At 46.0% G+C, this 23928-nt stretch overlaps 1 protein-coding gene across 6 annotated transcripts in view; it reads left to right on the forward strand.

The window, feature by feature from the left end:
- CTIF (cap binding complex dependent translation initiation factor) overlaps positions 1-23928 on the forward strand; it is a 148280-nt gene that overhangs the window by 45719 nt on the left and 78633 nt on the right. For 3 of the 6 annotated variants that reach the window (XM_075739723.1, XM_075739725.1, XM_075739724.1), the window contains exons 4-7: positions 1904-2026; positions 6451-6524; positions 7412-7516; positions 10988-11063. In XM_075739723.1, coding sequence (XP_075595838.1) covers positions 1904-2026; positions 6451-6524; positions 7412-7516; positions 10988-11063 — 378 coding nt within the window. The remainder of the gene's footprint in view (positions 1-1903; positions 2027-6450; positions 6525-7411; positions 7517-10987; positions 11064-23928) is intronic. The other 3 variants (XM_075739726.1, XM_075739728.1, XM_075739727.1) reach the window with 1 other exon arrangement.

Here is a 23928-nt window from a genome sequence, read left to right on the forward strand (position 1 = left end):
CCGTGGTCAGCCATGTTTCTGGAATTTGCATAGCCTCAGGTTGTCTGCAGATAACCACAACCAAAAGTTAGGTCAACTGAATATAATCTAATGGTGAAGTTTATTTTAAATGTCTCTCTTAAAGTGAAGGGTGCATATGCTCACTTGGTCACATTGTAAAATTTGGCACAGAAATTTTTCATGCCTAGATGAACAAGATGTTCAGCGTGTAGAATACAGTAAATTGGTAATAATCCTTTGAACAGCTAGGTGGTGAAGGTACATTTCTCCCAACCACCTTTTCAGTTGGCACGCATCTTTCCCACGTCGAAGATCATTTGCACTTCTCAGGATGCCTGCAAGACTCGTTCTTCCCCAAGGCTTCCTAAAGCAACCACCTCCCTGTGTCTCACAAGTGTCATCAATCGAGGGTTTGCTCCTTCCATGCCAATTTAACAACTCCCTTAACTTTGTGCCACTCAGTACTTCTCGGTCACAGAGAGATTCAGGTCGCAGCATGGCAAGGAGGGAAGAAGGTGCTTTCTGCTGTTGGTGTAACATCGCATGGGAATAACCACAACTCTCTCAAATTTCATCTATATACGACTTGAAAAACAGTTGACCTCCTCTTTTGAAGTACTGATTTTAGGCTATAGCAACCGCAATATATTTGAGCTTGCTTGAGACTTGCTAGGTTTGAGGATGGAGAAAGTGCAGCTGGAGCAACACAGAAACCCTTACTGATGTGTTTTGCTTCTAGTCCCTCGTGTTGGGTAAACCCTTACATGTTTCACCTGTCCTAAGGTCCGTGCTGGACCACTGGGTAGCATCACCTTAGGTAGCTTAGGGTCTGCTGTGTAGCTGTCTCCCTGCCCCATCAACCCAGATGGCAGTGGTGGAGCTGAGAGCTGGTCTGTGCCCCCTAATTAGTCATCTGTACTTAGCTTTTGTGTGCAAAAAGGAGTTCACGCCTTGCTTTGCTGGTGAGTCCTTTTGGCTCTTGAAGGCCAAGGTGGCTCTGCCCTTGTCTTAGCCCATGGAGTGTCCGCAGGCACTCATGTAGCCCCGCAAGGATGTCTGAGACATGAGAAGTTTTCTTTAAATGTCAGGTCTCACACCAGTCCTGAAACACATGCTCCCCTTAGTATTTCCCAGATTTTCAGAGTACTTGAAAGAGTTGAATATTCTGCACTCTGTGATTTCATGGTTTTTTTAATCATCTTAGGTCACTTCAAAGCTTCTGAGCCACTTTCCCAAGCCTCTGAGCAAAGCTTTTGGAGCAATTACCCTGACAATATCCACCTTTCTCCCCAAGCACCTTGTGGGATGTTTGGGTAGATAGGGCTGGTTGGGTGAGTTATTCTAGTTTTCAGATGACTCATCTTGTCCTGAGGGCTGCTGGCTGAACAAGTGTTAGGAGAATAAAGGAGAACAGTGGGGACAGCTTTTTAATAGGCAAAAATAGTTGTTTGTATAATGTCTTCTGGTGAACTCCAAGTGTTTTCAGGTATGTAAGTAGCTGGACTCCAATGGTGGACAAAGCATAGGGAAAAACTGACTGAGAAGTTGATTTGGGCTTGAGAGGGGAGTTAAGGATATATAAACAATTTTAAAGGATGTGGGGTTGCTGAATATGCATTATTAACCTCAGGAAGATAGGGGAGGTAAGTATTATTTTCCCCATGCATAGACTAGAACATGAGAGCCAAATCTTCATTGAAGCCTCCCACAGTGTCATCCCTTTGCAATGTGTAAATAGAACATGTCAAAGGACTCCAAGAAAGCCCCATGCATGGCCATGGTTTTGTAGGTGCTTGCACATGTGGTCTGGGAGCTGGAACTCTCCTGGCTCACTGGGTCAGTGGTTTTTGTGGGTGTGGGACAGCGTTGCCCTTGACTAAAGCAAGCTGTTTGTTGTTTCCAGGAAGAGTGGGATCACAGCAGCAGTGGGAGCACAGGATCCCGGCCGGGATCGGGCTCCAGGCGTGGATCTGGATCCAGGTCTGGCAGCCGCGGGAGAAGCAGCCAGTTCAGGCAATCGACCAAGGTATACCTGGTAGCAACGTGCTGAAGTCATGTCCTTTGCTTGCTGTTTATCGGAGGCATCCTCCTAACAACATGTTTTGTGTGTGTGTCTACACATAGGGTGTGAGTGCATTTCAATTATGAAGGACACCTCAGAGACTTACTTAATTCATGCATAATGTGTGACCTGGCTGCTGAGGGCTGGAGCTGTCCTTCAGCCTCAAGAAGTCTGTTGAGGTGTGCTGAGTGCCTTAATATTGGGAAAGAAGTCCTTAGTCAGCTGGTTTAATGCCAAGGAAATTAGTTTCTTTCTTTATTTGAAGTCTTGGAGTATTTTAATTTTGGGAAATTTAGAGATGTCTGTAATTTTTTTTTTTGGCAAATCTTCATTAGAAGTTGATGTGTGAGTGAACGCCACATAGATGGTGTTAAATGGTGACCCCGGGTCCAGCTGCCTTTTGTGGGAGCCGTCAGCAGGGCTAGATGGGGAGATACCTTCCTGCCCTGCAAAAGATGTTCAGAGTTTGCTTTTGATTTGGTTTTAGGTCCAGTCCTTGCTTGAACTTAGACCAGGGACCTCTTCTGAGTGCTTTAGTCAACCTCCGTTCTCCTTTCTCCTCTTGGAGTTGCTCTACTTCTGCACATGTGAGCATTGGTTGTGCCAGAAGTGGAGGGCAAACTCTGGGAGATTCGGGGCCAGTGGTCAAAGTCCCAGTCCATTCATCCATCTCATCCATCCTGGAGAGCCTGAGGAAATAGTCTATCCTCCTGAGCCATGCTGTCGTGGGAGAGGACCTGCAGAACTGTGTTGCTGCTGGAAAGCGATGGTCCTTTCCGGGAGGAGCAAGACTCAACATATCCCTTTTTCTTTGAGCGGGGATAATAATGTCTTCCTCAAAATATCTATATTTTTCTTACAAAAACTTGCAGTTTTCAACAAGAAAATCTTTAATCAGAGCCTTTTCAAACAATTCGGTATTTATCTTTTTTGTTTTCTACCAAAGTTGTACAGAGCTGAGAAGCAGGAAAGGTGGGGGAATCTTCTCAAAGGTAGAACTGAAAAATGCTTAAGAAGTAACACACATGACACAGGATAATCCCTGAATTTATACCACAGGCTCAGCTGACCACTTGGCATTGTTCTACATTAATGCTGAGCACAGTGATGAGATAACGCTGTTGCAATTGTGCAGTGAAGAGCATGATTTTGTGTTTGTAGTGGTTTGCTGGAGGATGGTAATGAGGAGCGGTGAGAGGAACTGGTGGCACGCTGAGCTGGGCTTTGTAAAGCTGCTGCGTGCATGCAAATGCTGACTGTGGGGAATTTGCTGAAGCTGCATGCATGGGTCAACAGTCAGAAGCCACGTGGCTGGTGTCGCAGTCCGTCCCTGTGTTTGTGTGGGCAGCCACAGGGGCTGGGCAGTGGTGGATGAAGATGGTGTGTGCTCACAGGGGCTGGAGGACAGAGGTTATGGACATGCATTTAAACCATACTGCGTGTAGGATCTGCTTTACCAGATCTCTGATCTGTCTGAGTACTGATGTTACTCTTGCCAGCGTCTCAATCATCGTTCCTAGTGGCTTAATTAATTTTTAGCAGTATTAACCCCTTCATGGTGAAAATTATTATCTAGAGCTGAAGGTTGGGTCATTGGGAGCTTCATGTTAAAACTGCTTATGGTTATAATTGCAGTCCTGGGGGAACTGATAGCAAATCACTTCTTAAATACATACAGCATTATTTTTTTTTTGTTCCCAGACTTGAGAATTTGCTTTTTTAAAGTCTTATTATTAAGTCTTGGTACTGTGCTGTGAGCATTTTAGTAAGCACCCTGCAGTGCAGGTTCACTTGGGCAGCAGCATCCTCCTTGCCTTGTAAGTCAAGACAGAAACTGGTTATAAAGACAAAAGACAGATTATCGAAGACTGAAAGAACGTCTTGAAGTGACCATAGTGACTCATGACTTAATGACGAGGTGTGTTATTTGGCCCCAGCACCATCTTTATGGAATCTGACTAATGCTTGGAGCATCTCCATTGTCAAGGAGGACCAGGAGCTGCAGCCCAGTTTGGGTGGGAGCATCCAACCACTGCTTAGAAGCTTGCACCCATATGACCTCCTGCACCACCTGAACCATTGCTGCGATTTCCCCTAATTGCTGGGATTAGTGCTGGGGCTGACCTGCCTGTGCTCACCGGTAGAGCACGAATGTGCTGATGTGCCGAGGAGACATGGGGGAGCGGGGTGGGACAGCTTGTGCTGCCTCTGGTCACACCGCAGATGAGGAGGTGTCGGAGGACTCAAGAAGGGGCTCTTCGGAACCCTGTACCGAGCTGAATTTGGACAACAACTTTAGGACATGACCTGTTGCATTAGGAACCCACATTATCTTAAATTTTTGCTGTTTAGTATCTTTGTTGCTGATATGTCTCAGAGTCACTGCAACTGGTTACATGTTCCCAGTCTTTCTCCCTAAACCCAAATGTTTTACAATAGCAAATCCTACTGTAGCTGGCTCATTGACAGGTTCTTAAAATATCCCATGTCCATAGGAAATGGAAAGAGAAATGGATCTGTCTGCAAGAAGAGGTATATAAAGACCTGCACACGTGTATTTTCATTATACTGCATGAATATGCTTCTAAGGAGTTAGAAAACTAATTTGTCTCCTTGGTGGGAGAAAATTTGCCTAAAATAAAAAGCTCAGCTTCCGTAATTGATCGTGAGAATGTTATATATTTCTGCTACTATGTTTCTGTCAGAAACATGTTGACCCTCTTATGTCCAAAACTTAACAGTATAATCCACAGACCCTTTGGAGGAGATAAAGAAAGGAACAATGTCGCTGTGTGTGGAGTATCTGGTGTGTAAATTGGTCATTTTGCTAGGAATGGCTGCAAAGTATGACCATACATAGTGTGCACCAAGGATGCGCATCCTGCTCGTTGGGAAAAGACTAGTCACTGCATGTGCACTTTGAGGTCTGGGACTTCATTAAGAAATGGCCAAATTTTTATGAGTTTTTAGTGTCTCGGTTATTATTTATAATATTTGAAAATGGCAGAAATTATAGGACGGGGAATATATGAAAGCCATGTTTTCCATCACTTGTTTCACCAGAGTGGGACCATTTAGGCTGAAATACTTAAATAATCTGCATATGTGCAAGATTATGAATAATCTGGATTTGTGTAAGGATTGTTGGGGGAAAATTGGTAATATGGGATTCCCTATTTGTAATGCACTTACGTGTCCATCCCATACGAGTCTGAGTCAAGTTTCATTTTTTGAATGGTCCTGGCAAAATCCAACGTGCTTTACTTCTTTGCCTGTAAACGATGGAGAGAGCACCCTTCTTTCTGTGGGGAGGATGCGTGTAGGCTGATGGTTGTAAAGGAGCCATCAAAGATGGGTGTGAGGTCTTGCTTTAGCCAAAAGCAGCTGCATGGCAAATTTCAAGGTGCTTTGCTGTTTGCTGGAGGTTTCTCTTAATTCCCACCTGATTATATTATGATGCTTTTGCTTCTTGAGGGGAAAGAACTGTCACCTTAGTGTTGGTGGGATGTGTACCAGAATAACCATGTGAGTTTGCTGGTTTGCATGGCAGGGGAGGCATGGTGCAGGGTTCTGACACCCCCCACCTGTTCTTAGAGCAAGGAGAAGTCATGCCACCATGATTCCTTGAAGCAGCACAGGTTGCCCAGAGAGGTTATAGATGTCTCCTCCCTGGCAGTGGTCAAGGCCAGGTTGGATGGGGCTTTGGGCAACCTGGGCTAGTGGAGGGTGTCCCTACCCATGTCAGGAGGGTTGGAAATAGATGGGCTTTAATGTCCCTTCCAACCCAAACCATTCTGTGATTCTATGATTCTATGTCAAGCAGGATGACTTTCCCATCCTTATTGGTAACAGCAGAGTCTTTTAGCTTCTGGTGAAGGGTATCTCCATCCTTGGAGATATTCAAAAGCTATCTGGATGTGGTTGTGGGCATCTGGCTGCAGGTGGCCCTGCTAGAGCAGGAGGGCCAGATGAGCTCCAGACGTCACTTCCCACCTCAACTGGTCTGTGTTTCTGAAGCTGGGTGTCTTTGTGGCTGGTATATCAACCTGCCTGATGGACCTTGGTGGGTCTTGGAGGTTGTGGACAGTGGGGTAGGAGGACACGGCTGGAGTCAGAGCTGAGCCTATGTGTTGTCTGCTCCAGGCTGTCCACAGCTTTGTGTCACCAAGGCTGAAACTGTGTCACTACTTGCCTTCGTGGTGCGCCTTTCAGCGGGTGAGGGGACTCTGTGTTGCAGTGAGCGTGGATTCACCCAGGAGTGGAGAAGCCCATGCACAGAGCCGGGACACCTCCACGGCTGGCAGCAGGAGAGGCTGTGCCAGGCTGTGCCGTGGTCCAGATAGCACCACGTGCCTTCTGGCAAGTAACCGCCTTTCCCTCCCTCCTAGAATGGCAACAAGGAGAGCTCCCTTGACATGCTGGGCACGGACATCTGGGCTGCCAACACCTTTGACTCCTTCAGGTAAGCTGGTTTTAAAACACTTTATGAGAGATGGACTGTGCCCTCTCTTAGCCTTTGCCTGTGTGTCTGCCCTGCCAGTACCCAGGCACCAGTGAGTACCCTGCCAGTACTCACGTCTCTGCTCCTCCTCCTCCCCATCCCCACTTAGCCCATGGCACTGAGCACAATCAATCTACTTAAAGCATCCTACATGCTTAGGAGAAGGTACTGGATGGGTTTGCAGTCCAAACATCTGAAACCAGTACTGATATGATTACTTGTAATCATCTGAGCTGCACAGGCAAGACTTGAGGCAGCTCTGAGCTACTGCTCCAGGACTTTTTGTTCCATTAATTGGTGGTGTGATCATGCATTTGCATCACAGCTGCTGAGAAGAGCTTTTTGGCTGCTGCTTCAATGTGGGGAAAGTGGTGAGATATGCTTTCTGTCCAGTTTTATACATCTCTCTCTCTGCCTGGAGCACTGCAAGAATCTAGTCCCACTTAGAACTTGCTCCAGGCTGTTGGAGCGAGCAGGTTGTGCAGGACCACAGAGAACGTCTCCAGTGCATGGACTACCTGTTGCAATACCTTCTTGATACAGGGAGCAAGGATAGTTAGCAAGGTGTGTGCCACATTATGGTGCATCATATATCAAAACTAGAGGTTTAGTGCAAGCAACAGGAGCTCAGCATCTCTGAAAAAAAACCCAGAAGAAATGAAAAGAAACGTGATGGAGCAGCATGGTTGGAGGCCCACATCCATGTGCTCTGCAGCCGGGAGTGGTGCCGGCAGAAGTACCAGCTTTCCTCATCTGCAGGCTCCAATGTGCCCTCTGCTCTTCAGCTCCGTGGTGTTTAATTAGTCGTGGACTTTCTTTCTTTGTCTTTCCCTGTCTTTCTCTCCTAGTGGTGCGACGTGGGACTTGCAGCCTGAAAAACTAGATTTCACCCAATTTCACAGGAAGCTGCGAAACACCTCCAAACACCCACTGCCTCACATAGACAGAGAAGGGTGAGTGCTGTGCATGCAATACCGTGATGGTCAGCAAGGCGTCTAACTTCTCCCTTGCAGAGAGAACACTAGCTTGGTGGCATGGCTCATGTGGAGGACATGGAAAAGAGGTGCTGGACCACATACAGTGTTTGAGGATGTCATGATCAGTCTGTCTGGTTCTCTATCATCCAGTTCTGGGCTGGAGCAGAGCTGCTCACTATATTTTGCATTGCTTGGTAGAGTTCAATCTTTAAATCATGCTAAATCCAAGTCTCCTGGATCCAAGTCTCCTAGATGTAAACATCTTTGAATACTGCACGAAAGAATATTGGTTTAGTGCTGATCCCAGTTACAGTTCCCACAAGTGACAGGGCTTCTGCTGTTCTCCCCAGCAAGACTTCAGGGAAGGAGAGACCATCAGTGTGATGCATGTAGATCCAAGTGTCATCTCCTATCTGCTAGCAGTGAAAATATTAAACAGCTCCTTTTGGTGGTGGCAGCCTCCAGGGGCTTCTGCACTATCGCTGGGTTCCTCTTTGGTTGTTGGTTTGTCAAGCCAAATAAATACATCCTGGCACCAAGTGGTTCACTGATGTTGTTTAGATGGACATCACCATTTCTCTGCAGATCCTGTCCTTGAGAAACATTCATAGTGTGGTTTTTCCTCTCCTTATCATTTCATTCTGGTGCTTAACGTGCTGGCAGCACTATTCAGGGCTGCAGGCAGTATTACCTGTCCTGTTACCCCAAGTTATGACAGGCTTCAACTCATCCCTGATTCCACTCACTGCAAATCTCTGCTAAAGAAAAAAATAGAGTAAGAACTCCATAACCACATTTTATCCCATCAAATTTTTGTCATTTTTTCCTAGTCATTAATCATTTCCTGCCCATAGAGGAAGGAAAAAAAATCAGAACGAGTCCAAAAGACAGCATCTGCAGGAGGTTCCTGTACCATGTAGTTACAGGCAGACTTACACGACTATATAAGGCTTTTTTTTCTGCACTCTAAGTATTTACTGCAGGCATACAAACAGCAATTTTCAGAATATTTGGAACAATGTAACACTAAATTTCTGAGTCACTAAGTGCCTTAGTCATGTTCAGTCCCATTTCTACAGATGGTTTTGAAAAATGAGATGAAGGGCTCTCTGTAAAGTAACATATAATGTGCTCCATGGTTGATGGCACTTGCCAGATGATCCTACCAGGGACACCTGCTACATGTAGGGAGAATGCGGCAGGGTCTACTTTATGGTCTGTCTCCAGTTCCTGGGGTACTGTGAATACCCAGGGTACAAACAGGTAGACAAGGCAGTATGGAGAGGAGATATTTAATCACTCCTAAATATTACAGCTGTGAAAGTGAAACAAGATTAGTGTATATACAGAAAAGTTAAACAGATGCCATTAGCACAAGCAGTACATCTCCCAAAATGCAGGTCATATAAGTAATCCACATGAATAGAGGGAGCACAGACAAAGTTGGGTTTATTTTTTAAATAAAATTTTGTTTTTAAAGTTGCCTCTGTTGTGCATTCATCAGCTCTCTGGGATGAATCTGTGCTGAGTGCATTTCAGCCTACTGAACCTCCAAGAATCTCCACCTGCTTGCTAGGCATTTTCCCTCTTGGTTGACTGGGGGTTTTTAACATGCTAACTGTGCAATGAAAAATTTCATAGGGAAAAGAAAAAAAAAAAAGGAAAGATACTGTTCATTGTGTGTTTTCTACACTGTAAGTACCAAAGGGACCATTTTATTCATTAATCCAATCGCTTGCCCAATGTTGGCCATGTAGATGGATCCAGTTGATTGGTCTTTTACTTGGCTGCAGCGTTTTCCTCCAGCAAGACATCTGATTTTATTTCCAGATACTGAGTTTGGTGGTTTGCTGAAAAATCAAAGTGGAGTTTTTAAGGAAAACCGAGGAACTATACCTCATTTGTGACCTGAGTTTGTCTGCCTTTAATTTCCAGCGTTAGCTCTTGCTGTGCTTTTTTTGCTCTTGCAGTTCAAACAACCTTTTGTAGCTGGTATTTTCTCTTCATTCCAGGTATCTCCCAAGCCCACATATCACTTTAGGTTTTCCCGTACTCTAAGAAATTTCTCAACCACCTCTACGAAACGTGACTGCCAGAGCTGCCTGCGGTCCTGTGGTTCAGGCTCAGCTGTGCTGCCTGTAGAGGAAAGCTGCCTTCATCCCCTAATCCCTGCCTCCTCATCCCCTGCCTTTATGCCACAGTCTAGCATCAGACGTTCACCCTGGAACAGTCCCTATCCTTTGCAGATAACCTTTTCCTAAGATACAGTTGCCTGCTTGGTACCTGCAACTGCTATTATTTGTCCCACGATGTCTGACTTGATTTTTCTCATTTTTTCATATATTTTATATATATATATACACACATATGCTATATTTTTGCCTTTTTAAATCAAAATGTCTATTTCATCTGTGAGGGAAAGTCAATTGTTGAACACCTCTGATTAACACCATAAATCAGCTAGGGTGTTAATTAAATTGTTTCCATTCAGCTTGCTGGTTTTCAAGCCTGTTGCTTTAGCACATCCTGCTTTTCTGCATTTTTTTTACCCCATTTGCTGTAATTCCACCAAGATCTGTTGTTCTCTGACTTCTAGGCACCGATTACCCAGACCTGCTGCTATCAAAGTTTCTGTCTAAGATAGGTTATTTAGCAATATCTTGTCACTAATTGACAAAAAAATAGATTATCATTCTTGCATAATAAGAATAGATCACCTCAATTGTTTAGAAGTGCAGAAGGATGATATTTATTGACCATTTCTTCTTCTTCTTTATCTCTTCTGCTGTCTGCATCCAGCTAGTAATTATCTTTGGATTTATTTTTTTCCTTTCTTGATACAAGAAAGTCCTTCAGCTGCCAGCTATACATTTGGTCTGTCTGTGCTTGGCTTCCTACCCCATTTTTTTTTGCATTTCAGATTGTATGTTTGTATTATATCAATTGCTGTTTGCTGTCTGAGATGTATGTTTGTGCTTGTTCGCTGACACCTTTCTCAGCTGGGGAACAGGAGCTCCCGTGGAGACCAACAAATGAGAAGTGCTTCAAAGGAAACATTTTTTTATTACATTTTTTCTCCTCTTTTTTTTTTTTTTTCCCAGGTGGGCTGTTCTTTTGGTTTTGCTTAGTCTGGGAATTGAATCATCCAACGCTGCTGCTCAGGACTGCCTTTAGTTTTCTTACTGCTGTTATTGCCAAAAGCATTTGAATGCTGTGATGGATGGTGCAGGTGGAGAGAACTGGGAAGAGCATTTAATTTTGTATTAACAGCTTTATGCCCATGTGGGAGTGTTTTGGAGACACAGCTTTCTCGCTTCACAGAGCCTCTTTGTTTTCATGAGGGTCCTTTGCAGTAAGAGCTAATCTTCCCCATGTGCCATAATAGAAAATTAACTTAGTTCCAGCAAGGTTTCACTTGGTTTTGTTTTTGTTTTCTTCTTGCCACAGGCTTGGAAAAGGGAAATACGAGGATGGTGACGGAATCAACTTGAATGACATAGAGAAAGTCCTTCCAGTTTGGCAGGTAAGTGATGAGGATATCTCCTACCCGCAGTACAGTGGAGACCAGCAGCTCCCTGCCTTACTTTTACTTAGGAAACCCTCCCCAGAAGTGGGAAAGCCTGGGCTGGATGAGCTATGTCCTTGGAGGTGGAGAATTACACCTGTGGTTTCAGCAGGCTTTGCTGTGAACCTTAGTGCTGGGCAAGGGCAGCTACCATGTAGATTTTTTTGGGAGGTGAAACATCGAGGATAGTGTATGTATATACCTCTATACATATATATATACACGCACATGGACACAGGGCACATATATTTTAGGAAAGGAGGTCCTGAAAAGTACCAGGCCTCCTGACAGCTCCAAAATAACTGCTGCCAGGAAGCCAGCAGTGATTCTGTGCTGACTCAGATGTTTCCCCTATGGAGTGCGTGTATGTTTATATAGAACAGTCATCCACATATATGTTTTCTCGAGCCTGTTTCTTCTCCGGATCTATCTCTACATCCCAGTTTTAGTGGTTCTGGTTAAATGACTTGTGATGCTTGAATGTTGGGGAATTGCAGGCCCATTAGTTAAGAAACTGATGAGGCACTTACTTAGTGAAAAAAACTCAGTGAGTAGGTTAATTTGTCAGCATCATATAATTTTTTACTTTCCAGAGCCCTAGTCCTCAAAGGCACTGAGTGTCTTGGGCTGGACAGGCTTCTGAGGATGCTCAGAGTGTTTTTGCTGAAGTCTCCGCCTCCAGAGGGAAAGACAGAAACATCTCATGTGCTGTGCTAGAGTTACTCTTTTCACTGCTAAGCAAAGAGCTCTCCAGGCTTCTTGTTCATGCATCATGTGAGGGAAAAACCTTGCTCATCCTTTAAACCATCTAATGATCTTACTGTTTCTTTTGGGTGAGCTAGCTGGCACTAAATACATGAACCAGTGGAAAGAGTGGAGAAGAGCTGCTACTTCGGCAGGGAGGAGCGCTGCCTGCAGCTGCTTTCTGCTCAGTCTCTTCCATGCTTGGTATGTCTGGACTTCAGGTCACAGGGAGTAAACATGAGGTTCAGCTGAAACAGACCCCAGTAATTCTGCAAAATAAGGTTACTTTCCCTGCGGAATAATTGGAAATGAGGAATCAAACCATCTTTGGAGAGAGAGGCTGACATTCTTCTCTAGGCTTTAATTTCTTTTATAATTGACAGCTATTAAATAAGCCAGGTCCTCCTGGTCTGGTTATCATCTCATCCTATCGTAACACCAGGTTGAGTCCATTGACTCCAGTGAATTAATACCAATATATACCTTAATATCTAACTTAATTCTTAGTGCAGCAGCTCTGAAGCTGGAAGGCCTAGTGGGAATGCTGGTTTTGGTGTTTTGTATGTGCCTCTGGGCAGACTCATGCAACACCACATTCTTTTGGAGACTTATTTACCTAGGCATGTACAGTCATATGTGCCTGTGGGAACGAGGAGCTAGGTAGTTCTGGGTGAGGATTTATTTTGTTCAGCGTTGACAAGTGAAATACTTGCAGACAGCTGGTTTAATCCTGACATATCATTGTTAACTGGGTTTGAATGTGATCGTGCAATGCTGACGGTGATTTTGCTCGTCTTTATCCCTTGTTTTAAATGGCTCTGTGGAGCACAGTGCATGGGGGCATAAGGGAAAATATTCGTGTTAGCCTATGGAAGAAAAATCTTTTATCTTCCATGGGGCTTTCCCACACTGCGGTTATGTTTGTGCCATACCCTGAAGAAGAGTCTTTTCAGGTTGGAGATACGCAGACTCTTATTCTGTCTCTGTTTAAGATCTCATGGGTTGCTTACAGCAGCCGTGCATGGACGGAGGGGATGATCTGAGCATCCTCCAGCACGACTGGGCCGGTCTGAGCATCATCCAGCATGACTCGGATACAAATGTTTTGCTGCTGAATGTGCTTCAGCAGCTATAGCAGGGTTAAGAGCACCAAGTTTGAGAGAGGTAGTGAGTCTTATTTGCCTTGGAAATTTGGGTTCCTTTGATGATAAAGTATGATGGACATAGGACATGAATCTAGAACTAATTTCCAGGATGCCTCCACATCTGTATGTGTGTCTCTACAGAGACATACGGTGACCCCCCCTAATGGGTTAAGCAGAGTATTCTGGATATCTGGACATTAATATATATTCATGAGTTTTGATGCTGGAATCTTTCAATACTATTTTAACAAATATTGCAAGGAATGACTGTAACTGTGTGTCAATTAAAAGGTGAAAAGATTAAGAAAAAGCAAAACAACCTCCCCCCAAACCCTCTTTCTTCATAGCTGTCTGAGGGGAAAAATGCTTACTGCCAGCCTTTTGTTTTGAAATTGGAGAACGCGTGCATCCCGCTCCTTGGAGAAGCTTTCGGCCAGCTCCATGGCATGGCGCGCTCTGCCATCTCGTGGACATCCACAGTCAGGATAATCCGGCTCCGCTTTGGCGCTGGGCACAATTCCTTCATGATAGGTTTGGCAACTGGTATTTTGAAGTTTCCTCTTGCCCCATCTTTTCAAGGCTTATCTGGGGTGCTTTTTTTTACTGGTAAATAGGTTTTGTTTTGAAAGCTTCGTGGCTAGGAACGCATGAAGTCATTGCTTTGGCTCAGCTCATAAGCTGTAACCTCTTCGTCTCTCCTTACTCATAGGAGTCTGTAGTTGGATTTGGGCACTAATTCACCTAAGTGCTGCCAAAAAGTGACTTTGGAAGAAAGTAGTCTTTTGAAGATAAGCATTCCCCATTCATAAGATCTGCTTTTTATTGCACGCCAGGGAGGATCGGTTGTCTGCTGTGTTAGAGAGGCGCAGCTCAGATGCAGAGCCAGTCTTCATCATCCTCTCCGTTTTCACCTCAGCTGGTTTGTTGGAGGAGACCATATAACCATCTTGGCGTCATGAAGACGTCACGGGGAGGGCTGAGTCAGTGCATTTTGCTTTTGCTCCCTTTGGCAAACGCTTGGAAAGGCTTTCAGGCTTGAGTGTCTCACAGCTGAATACCTCAGTCCTAGATACAGTCTTCAGACTGCAAGCCCTTGGTAAACTCTACACTTACTGGAGAAACCAACCCAAGAGGTCATTTACTCCAGGATGTCCTCCATCCTCCCTGTGAAACTGCTCACAAAGGATACAAGAGGCTGCATGTCATGGGCACATTCTGTGAATGCTGCTAGACACGAGCAGAGAGTTTTGGGACACATCCCAAGTGGTTTCTGGACTGGCATCTTGCAGTTTTTGGCTTTCAGTTTGCTGGACTCATGCCTTCAGGATGGGCCTGCCCTCTGAACGGTGAGGCTGTGCCTTCGCTGGCCAGCTGCTCCTTGTCTGGTGTTTTAGGAGGTATGTGGCACTTTTGAAAGGCCTACTGGGCTTTACTGCTGCTATGGGATAAACTTGGAAGACAGCATTGATATTGTTTGGTTTGGTGTCTTAATTGCCTCGCAACTCATCCCCTTCCATTTCCTTATTGATTTTTGACCCTTTTTGTCATATGCTTGGGGTTACAATAAACTGCTTGTTTCTCTTCTGGCTACAGTTGTCATCCAGCTTCCTTGCTCGATAAGAAACAAGGGAGCAGGTCCTTAGGAGAAGGGCAGACTCTGTAAGTTGTTCATGTTCCTCTCAGCACCGCTATATTCCTGACTTTGTCCAGACAGGCTTAGAAGTGCCAGGATTCCTGACCATGCTGAGATCCCACCCGAATTTAGGCACATAATAGGCATTTCTGCCCACTCTTGTTGGGACCCATCCTCACTGACAAGTATTTTCAAGTCAGACCTTACAATTCAGTGCAGAGATCATGTGAGTAAAGGTGGGACCTGTGCGTGGGCTGGTCACTTGGGGTTCCTGCCATAGGAGAGGCATGGACATGATGGGGCATGATTTGTTGCATCTCAGTATAGAGGTCTAGACAAGGTTGGATGATTCCCATCTGAAGATACTCATATTCTTTCCCTGTCAGCTCTGCAAGGAGCCGAGAGGGACCAGCTCATACATGAACTTGTTCAGAAATGGTAGGTTCCTTAAGAGAGATGAAGCCAACCTATGTGTCCAGGGGGAGAAGAGTGGATTGTGGGCGAGCATCCCCTCTGTTGTCACTTTGCGTGCGAGGAGAGGAAGTTGATGTCCAGCACTGGTGTGAGGGCTTGCTCCTTGACCCTACAGACCACTGACCTTTCCAGGGTGGTGGTGGCAGGGGGACAGGTCTCTTTGGGGCTCAGGGATGGCTCTTTGGTGGGGTGGTGTTATTTACTATCACCACACAGAGTCCTCATCCTCTCCACGTCCTATCTTGCCTACTCTTTCACTACTACAAGGTTGGGCAGTTCTCATTTTAGCCAGCTTGTTAGTCACCCCAGATCCCTCCTCTTTCAGAGCCTTGGCCACCACATTGTAGCCCTCTCTCAGTAGGCTGTTCTACACTGGTGGAGCTGGGGTGGGCTCCGGCCTCTGGCATCCCCACCCACTGGGAGTGACCTGGTCCATGCAGCGTGCCCCATGTGCTGTACATCTCTCTCACCACTCACAAGGTCTAACCCTGACTTCCTTTATGTGTCCACCAAACACTTTTATCGACAAGTTGGGGTGACTCCCTAGGAGCCCCAAACTAGGGGAATTTTTTCTCCCCACCCCCAGATCCTGCTGGACTCCGTCCAGAGCAAGTAGGCATGGCATTGCTTTCAGAGAAGGTTTCTACTCTTAACAAGCCAGCTTCCCATATCCCAAGGGTCTTTCCAGTACCGTAACTGCTAAAACCACTGTGGAAAGTCCCTGTCAAAGAGCCAAGATTTACTTGAGTATAGGTCACAACGTATTGGGAGTCAGATCTCCACTACTGAGTAAAAAGCTTTTGTTTTGCCGCGACTTCCAGTAAGATATGGTCTTTCTGTGGCCTGGTTTTTGTTGCATTTAACTGAACTGACAATGACCATCTCCTTGGGCTGAGAGGGCAAACTACCATGGTCACCTGTAACCCCTTCAGCATCATTCCCATGTTAGAGTGAAGGCCAGTGTTGACCAAGGAAAGCAGATGAGACATTGCCATCTCCAAAGCACTGGAGAGCAGAGGTCTGGACCAAGTCTGGCTTATCTTCCACACAGGTTCTTGCAGGGACCAAGCCTGGGCTCTGGCAGTAGAGCACAGTAGGTGTGAGCCATGAACCAGGTTATAAACACCATGATTTTTATTGGATATGCAGAAAAGGGGAGATCTTCCAGTGAGTTTTTCAGATTGTGATGGTCTTGCATACCATGTAATAGACTTACTCACTGCACAAAGGAAACACCAGGGAAATGGCCAAGAGCTTTGATATTTCTGTTATTAATAGTAGTATTATTAGTAATATTATTATTATTTTTAGTAGTAGTAGTAGTAGTATTGCTAGGGTTCAGAGCTGTAACAAATGAGAGGGACTCCCTTCTCAGGGCTGGTTTTATTTTTCTAGCTGTCACTCAGTCCAAGCAGACTTAGCGATGTTGGCTCGTAGTTCATGGGGGTGTCTTCCCAACCTGGTGGGCAGAAAGATGCCGTTTTTTATTGTGGTTCCTGGAGCTGGTACTGGTCACCTGTGCAGGGTTGGGGCCAAGCTGTCCTGTCGTTTGGAGAGTGGTGGACCTGTAACAAGTTCCTACCAGGATGGGAGGCGTTGGGGTGCTCTCGAACCCCAGTTGGGTCAGCTGGGTACAGAGACATGGGTTTGGGATGTGCAAGGAGGGTGGGTGGAAAAGGCAACGGTGACTTAGGTTGCAGCTCTGAAGGCTGGCGTGGTGTTTGGTGGCTGAGGGGACAGGGCTGGTGGCAGAGGGGAGCCCTGCAGCACTAGAGGGCACTGCGGCCTCGCTGCATGGCCCCAAAACACGGCTCTGCGCAGAGGAGACAAGGCTTTTTCCAAAGGCTTTTTCCAAGCAGAAACCTCACTCCGCAGTGGCTGCATCTTGCACCCTCCTGTGCCGGATCATGCTGCTCTCCATCCCGCTGTGGCCACCTCAGGCTCGGGGTGCACGTTCAGCATGGGGCGACCAGGGCTTGTGGAGGGGGAAGGTGTTTCACTGCATCAGGACCTGATGGTAAGCACCATGCATCATCGTGAGCTGCAAAGCAGATAAAGGCCCTGAGCAGAGAGGGATTAAAACTGGAGGTGTCTGTGAATCCCCCATACTTGTATTGAGCAAGCACCGCAGCCCTGTTTCGCCAAGGGGAGCTGGTGCCTGGGGGTTAGACATGCCCCACAGCCTGGGTCTCCCTCACTTGCATTGTGACACCTCCCCAACTCCTCTTGGAAATCCCACTTTTGCAAATGTAGTCCTCAGCTCTGCTCCTATGGGATGCTCCGGCAGGACTCGGTCCCAAGCGATGCTCCACACACCAAGGAGCAGTGTCAGATGTGCTGAGGGTTCCTCCCTTTCTCTGGAAGATACTACTGCCCCATCAAATATCACATTTTCCTCCGAACACCCACGTTCCCATTTGTCCATCTGTCCCTCTCTCCCATCTACCCTATTGTCCCCACCCCACTTTGAAGGACATCTCAACCTCAGCAGGAGGGAGATGAAGACCATTTGGTGGTTTCCACTGGTGGACCATCTCTGTTCCTTAGACCCCAATTTGCCAGGCACTGGTTTATGCTACAAAAAAAAAAAGACAAATAATGGGATTTTGGCTGCTTTGCATCTTTTCCTTGGGCCACACTGATGAAGCGGTAGACACGAAGCAGCTGAGTGGCAGGACTGGGCTGGGCTTACCAATAGGAAATGATGGGGTTTGGGTTCGTGGCCAAGGACCACAAGGAGATGAGAGAAGAGGATGGGAGAGCTGGATGGGTAAGTCTGTTCCTGGGAGGATGATGAAGAAAAAGCCTCTATTTTGCTTTTAAGGAGTTCACAAGTAGTTTTAGACCTAAGAACTGCAGTTTTCTGGGGAATTAACTGATTTGGGTATGGGGACTTGTACTGGGGCATAAATAACAACTCGATAGTCATTTGGGGCTCAAAAATGTCACCACATTGAGCTCTGCCTTAAACATACCAGAGAACAGCATGGGCTTTTCTCAGCCTTATAGTTGACTTCCCTTTCAAAAAGGTTTGCTTTTGTGGAGCTGTATAATATCCAAAGCAAGCCTGAAGGGTTTGGTTTTGTTTGTTCCCAGTCCTTTCTATAGACTGTAACACCACCCACCCCCCTCAAATCCTGCCTGAATTTTAACTTCTGAATAGTGTTACATCTTTTTCTCCCTTGTTTTCCCAGAGGTTTCATTAGAAATCTGAGAGGGCTTTTGCTGCACTCCCTTGAATTTGCTGAATATTTTCCAAAACCCGGTTGTGGAGTAATGATTAAGTTAAAAAAAAGTTATTAAAAGTAGCAGAGAAAAAAAAATCCAGATTTCTAAAGATCCCGAATAAAAACTCGATGTCTCTTTGGTCAGCAGCTATTTCTGCTGGCTTGGCTATTTCCACATCCTAATCCCCTTCCCTGCTCTCCGTGAAAGACCTGAATTTTTAATAAAATAAAGGGAAGGAAGGAATTTTCTCTCTAAAAAAAAAGTAGACATACCGCAGGACCAGAGAAGAGAGACGTGCATATGTCCCCATTGACGGAGGGACCTACAGAGCCTAGAAACACATTGCTCTCTAAAAATCCTGCTAATGGGGGATGTCCTCATCCCTTGTCTGACAAAATATGAAGTTAATCTTTCCTGTCGCATTTAAAAATTTCTTCTTAATCAGAAGATGCTTTCCCCTCCCCCCGTTTCTGCTGCCTTTCCTCTGATGTTATGGAAATAGAAACCGATACAATAAATGAGACCAGAAGTTCTTAAAATGCGAATTTCCTGCCTGGAGGCAGCAGGTAAGTGAATCCCGTCCAGCTTGGGGAGATGTATATATAGCTATGGGTGTAAATATAGGTATTTAGTGGCGGGAGAAGTGTTTATTGCAATCCAAGGTGGTTTGGTCAGAGATTGTCCCTTAAGTGGGAAATTTATTGCTGCACACGACGCCTGGATGTCTCTTCCGCGGGGAAAATAAAGACTGTTTATGAAGGGAATTAAATGATGTCCTCGCCTGCGGTAGCAGCCTGAGCTCTGTAACCCAGAGGTCCTTTCTAGTCCCGCATTTGGATTGTCCCTCACTTTATGATTTTAAAAATACCTTTGGGGGCTGTTTGGGTTTTTTAAGATACTCCATGAACTTTTCTGCTGGCTCTAAAAATGACAGGCGCTTAGCTGTACGCGCGCTGGCATGGTCAGTGAAAGAAAACTCTGTGCCATCCCCAAAATGCCTTTGCTGGATGGTGGGGTTGAAGGATTCCATTGGGGATAATAGAAATAACAAGAGGAACATGGTCTCCATGGCTTTGGCAACACGATGCTGCCCTGGTGTCCATGTCTCCCAGGGTTATTCTGCTCTGCTCCACACCTGCTGGTACCACCATGGAGAAACTCCTCATTGTTGGTTTGCTTTCTTTTTAATTCTTAAAAAAAAAAAAAAAATTAAAAAAAATCCCTGTAATGTATGAGCGGAGGAACCACTGGAGAATGATAAAACTTCATTTCTTCCTGCTTTTGTGACCCATTTGATTATTTCGTTTCTCATTGTATATTCTTTTGAGGTGCCTTGTCTGAACGGAAAGAAAATAATGTATGCTTAGAGGAACCATTTGTTTCCCCTTGGCTGGGCAGAATAAGACCCCTTGGCTGGGCAAAATAAGCAGGTATCACATAAGATGGATTGTTTCTGCTTGCTGGTCCTGGGGAGGGAGCTGCTGACACTTATTCCATCACGCACCTATGAGTGACTTTCCTTAAAGCTGGTGGGCTGCATATGTCTTCGTTTGGCCAGATTTCCTCTTGGGGCTATGAAAAAAAACAACATAAAATTATCTGTTCCTCAAGTTTGGGTCACTGCATGTTTACTAGATATGAATGAAAAGGTTTGAGGTTGGTAGTTGCATGGATATGGTTTGAAGCAGCAGTGGGAGATATAAGACACCCTGTCCTGTTGTTTCATGGTTGCTCTGCAACAATAATATGGACCGAAGCCAGGTTTTAAGATTCAGATGTGAAGCACAAATTTGCATTTGTTGTCATTTGAAAGAAACCACGAGTCCAGGATGATCTTCAGGTTTCCAGCGTGACGATACCAGCAAGTCCCACCACTGCTGCTGGACCTCCTGGACACACTGTGGAGTGACAGTTGTGGCCGGTCTGTTCCTGCCATTGGGCCTGTGATCAATGAAAGCTTGGTTTTCCAAAAGCAGAGGGTTAGGGTGGGCTTTTTTAAAGCTTTCTTCTCATTTTGGGTGGTTCCCATCCATGCCACTGCATCCGTGGAGTTTATTCAGCCCTACTGCTAGGACCTCTGGTGTAGACAGCACTGGGAGATGTCAAGGATGGAGGAACTTCAGGGTTGCCTGTGGTTGTACGACCAATGCAACCTAAAGGCTGTGAAGAACCTGGGGGCTAGGCAGCTGACCATGGATCATGGTTGGACTTCTAGATGCAACTGGTGTGCTAAAAAATCATCTCCTGGTGTGCAGATTTTGATCTAGAAACCCAGTGATGTGTTTTGATACCTGGATTGTTGGGGTAAGGTTTCCACTTGTGCTTTATTTTGTTGTTAGTACGAATCAGCCCCATGTGCGTTAAGGCTTCGGGAGCTGGTGTGGTCCCCATGGTCCCCACGGCATCGCTGCCCGGTGCCAAAAACAGGTCACCACCCCAATAAGCAGAAAGGCGAGGAGTCAAACGCGCACTAAAATGGTATTTCAGCGAGAAGGAGCAAAGGGGGTAAAAAAAAATAGCCTGACCATTAGTGTGTGAGCGGCCACCTTGTCATGCAATCACAATATCGTTTTTCTATTTTATTGTTTTTATGGTTGGGTTAACAATTAAAAGGCTACACTGCGCTTTGGTTTTTCCAGTCTGCTGCATCGTGTGACCCTGATGACTCCAAGTTAAGCCTCATTATATAATGGCGGGGTGTTTTTTTGGAAAACCTCCATTTAATCCTTTCGGAGCAGAATTTGCTGGTTTTGTTTTCTTTCATATCGTCGTCTCGTTTCCCCCCCCGCCTACCCCTTCCTCGGCGGGCGCACGCTGGAGGCGTCAGTCTGGGAGCAGGGTCCTTTCTTCCTTTCTTTTTTTTTTTTTTTCCAAATCTGAGGAGAAAGAAAAAAAAAATGGTTTATTTTCGTTTGCTTGGGTTACAGCGCCTTTCCTTGCCATCGGGGGGAAGGACTACGTGATGTGCAGCAGGTATTTTGTGAATGGAGCACAACCCTGTGACTCCCCGTCGCTCGACCGAAGGGGGAGGCAGGGGAAGGAGAAAGAAAAAAAAAAAATAAAAAAATCACCACCCAGTGACTCCATCTGACTCGTTTTGGCTGGAAAACATTTTCAGCACTGTGGTTCTTAAGCCAGGAGGAAGCTTTCTTCTGGCCCAAGAACAATAAAGGGGTCAGCAGCCTGATCCTCCCTCCTACACCCTCTTCCTTCCATTGTGAGGGGTCTGTGCAAATATCCCAGGCTGCTTCTGCTGGGGCCTGAGGGACCTGAGCCACACATGTGACATTAAAGAGAGACTCTGCGAACTCAGTGATCCTGAGCTGCAAAGAAAAAAAAAAAAGAAAAAAGAAAAAAAAAACAAAACAAAGCAAAATGAAGTCTCTGGGGTGCTCTGTTTCTGATGTAGCATTGCGTTTGGAGAAGGTGCCGATGGGTCTTTCTCACGGTGGGGTGAAATCTGTCCCCTTACCAAGCATAGCTGCTCCTCTACAATGCCATGGCAGCGTCTTCCCCAGCATCTGCTCAACAATTGGCCAGATCCCCAGAGAGGGTAGGTGAGCACTTGTGCCTTGCCAGCCCTTGATCTCCTCCATTTGTCTGGTTGTCCAGACTTGGGGATTTCTGCTTCTCTTGTAGTTCACATGCAAAGCTTGTGTGCTGGTGGTGATGGTCTCCAGCAAGAATGGGGTTGAAGGAGGCATGTCTGCTTGCCATGTTATGCTTGCTCCAGGGATTGACCAGTTTTTGGCAGTAGCCAGGTTTTCAAGCCAGCACCTTTAATGATGTGCATTCTACTCCTTGGACATGTATCACAGACCATGAAGGTCTGAGCCAGCAATCCCTGGAGTAAAATGTCTAGGGTGAAGTTCTTCGGGGCCTAACCTACACTGGTTTGCCTACCAGTCCTGTCCATCATCAAAGCAGCCTGCTCCTGTCTGTTGGGGAGGTTGTACATGGATTAGAGGGCTGCTGTGGTTTCTGTGATATGTCTTGTGAATCCAGAATCATGAAACCTGCAGACCACTCTGGGTTCTGTCACCGTCCATGGTGATACTTTTTCCAAGAGTCAACTTGCCAGCCGTGGCATTGGTATCTGCCAGGCTAGATACCCCCTACCTTCCCAAAGGAGAAGGTGGGACCTGTGGCCTTTTATGAGAAGGCGAGTTGAATACAGTAAGCCACATCGTGCACTGAAGACCTGATTCATTTGCCAGAAGGAGAGTGGATGAGTGCTCATCAAATCGTAGGAACCCACCTCTTCTTTCTTTTCCCCTTTTTTTTTTCACAATAACCAGCTAATAGCATGTGTGACCTCCTCTCATGGTGTTACAGCTTGTTGGACTTTGGCACCAAGCAGTCGCATGAATCATGATGGTGATTTTGCGGTAAGGCAGTTCCTGTCGTTATTATCTCCTTGCTGTGTCGATAATGCTTCGGTGGCGATGGTCAGGATTTCCTCGCACTACAGAGCTTTCCTGAAGATCAGCTCTGCGAGCAGTGGAGGAAGTAGCCGTTACGAGATTGCTCCTGGCTGCTGAGAACTGGGTGGCCAACTTCAAAAGTACGTGCGACCTGACATGATCCGAAGAGCACGGTGGCGGCTCCTCTTTCCCCTGTCCGCTTTTGTCATCGCAGGCGGGCGTCTACGTGGGCGTTCGCTTACACACACGCGTGTGGGAGCTCCTCTTCTTCTGCCAGTGCTCCAAGGGCTGAAGCAAGACCAAACCTGGCTATGGAAAACTGTGAGAGACCAGGACCCCGGCAAGAGAGATGGAGGAGAATGGTCTCATGTCTTGCCTGAAATCCCAAGGGCATGGTAGGAACACGCGTGGCCAAGGAGAAATTCAGGGTCTCACACCCACCCCTCTTGTAGTGCCACAATGTTGGGACTATTCATGCTACGGGGTCCTTTAGTTGAAAGGAAAACTATTTTTACTTCCATTTATAAATGCTTAGGCAAACAGATTTGTTATTTGAACTCTTTTTTTTTATTTATTTTTAATAAACGACCTTGCTTGAAGGTAAAAGCAACCAAGCTGAGAGTTCTTCTTTCAGCCTTGGTATTATGCTGCTTTTCTGCTGGTACCAGAGCAGCTTTCTGATCTCTGCATGCAGCATCTAGCTCCAGGATTTTGGTGGTGTTTCCAAGCAGTGTAGTTATGCAGGTAATAAATGGTAATTACATGGGCTATGTTGACCTTGGTGGAGGGCAGGTGAAGTGTGACAGACTTCCATAATACAGCTCCTTTGCTGCTCTTCTTCGTCTAGATGAAGAAATAGTGCCCTTCTGCCCACAGCCAGTGAGGCCACAAAAATGTATCATAAGTAGCTCCAAGGGCCACAAGTGTACATGGGGCTGGGAATGCTGTGTTAGAGGTGGAGCTCATTGACTACTGGACCATCCTGCTGTTCCTGTCTGAAGTGGAAGCAAATCGTCTTGTTTGGCTTCATACTTGCCAGGTCTTTTCATGGTGCGATTTGCATACAAGACAGGACTTGAATTTATTCTGCCAGTCCTCAACTTGTGAGAGTCGCTGGTTCAGGAAGGGCAAGGCTGCAGTTCAACAGCTGATGGCTCAGCCCTTCTTCTGACATG

This window comes from Balearica regulorum, chromosome Z, assembly GCF_011004875.1.
Source record: "Balearica regulorum gibbericeps isolate bBalReg1 chromosome Z, bBalReg1.pri, whole genome shotgun sequence".
NCBI classification, from domain to species: Eukaryota; Metazoa; Chordata; class Aves; order Gruiformes; family Gruidae; genus Balearica; species Balearica regulorum.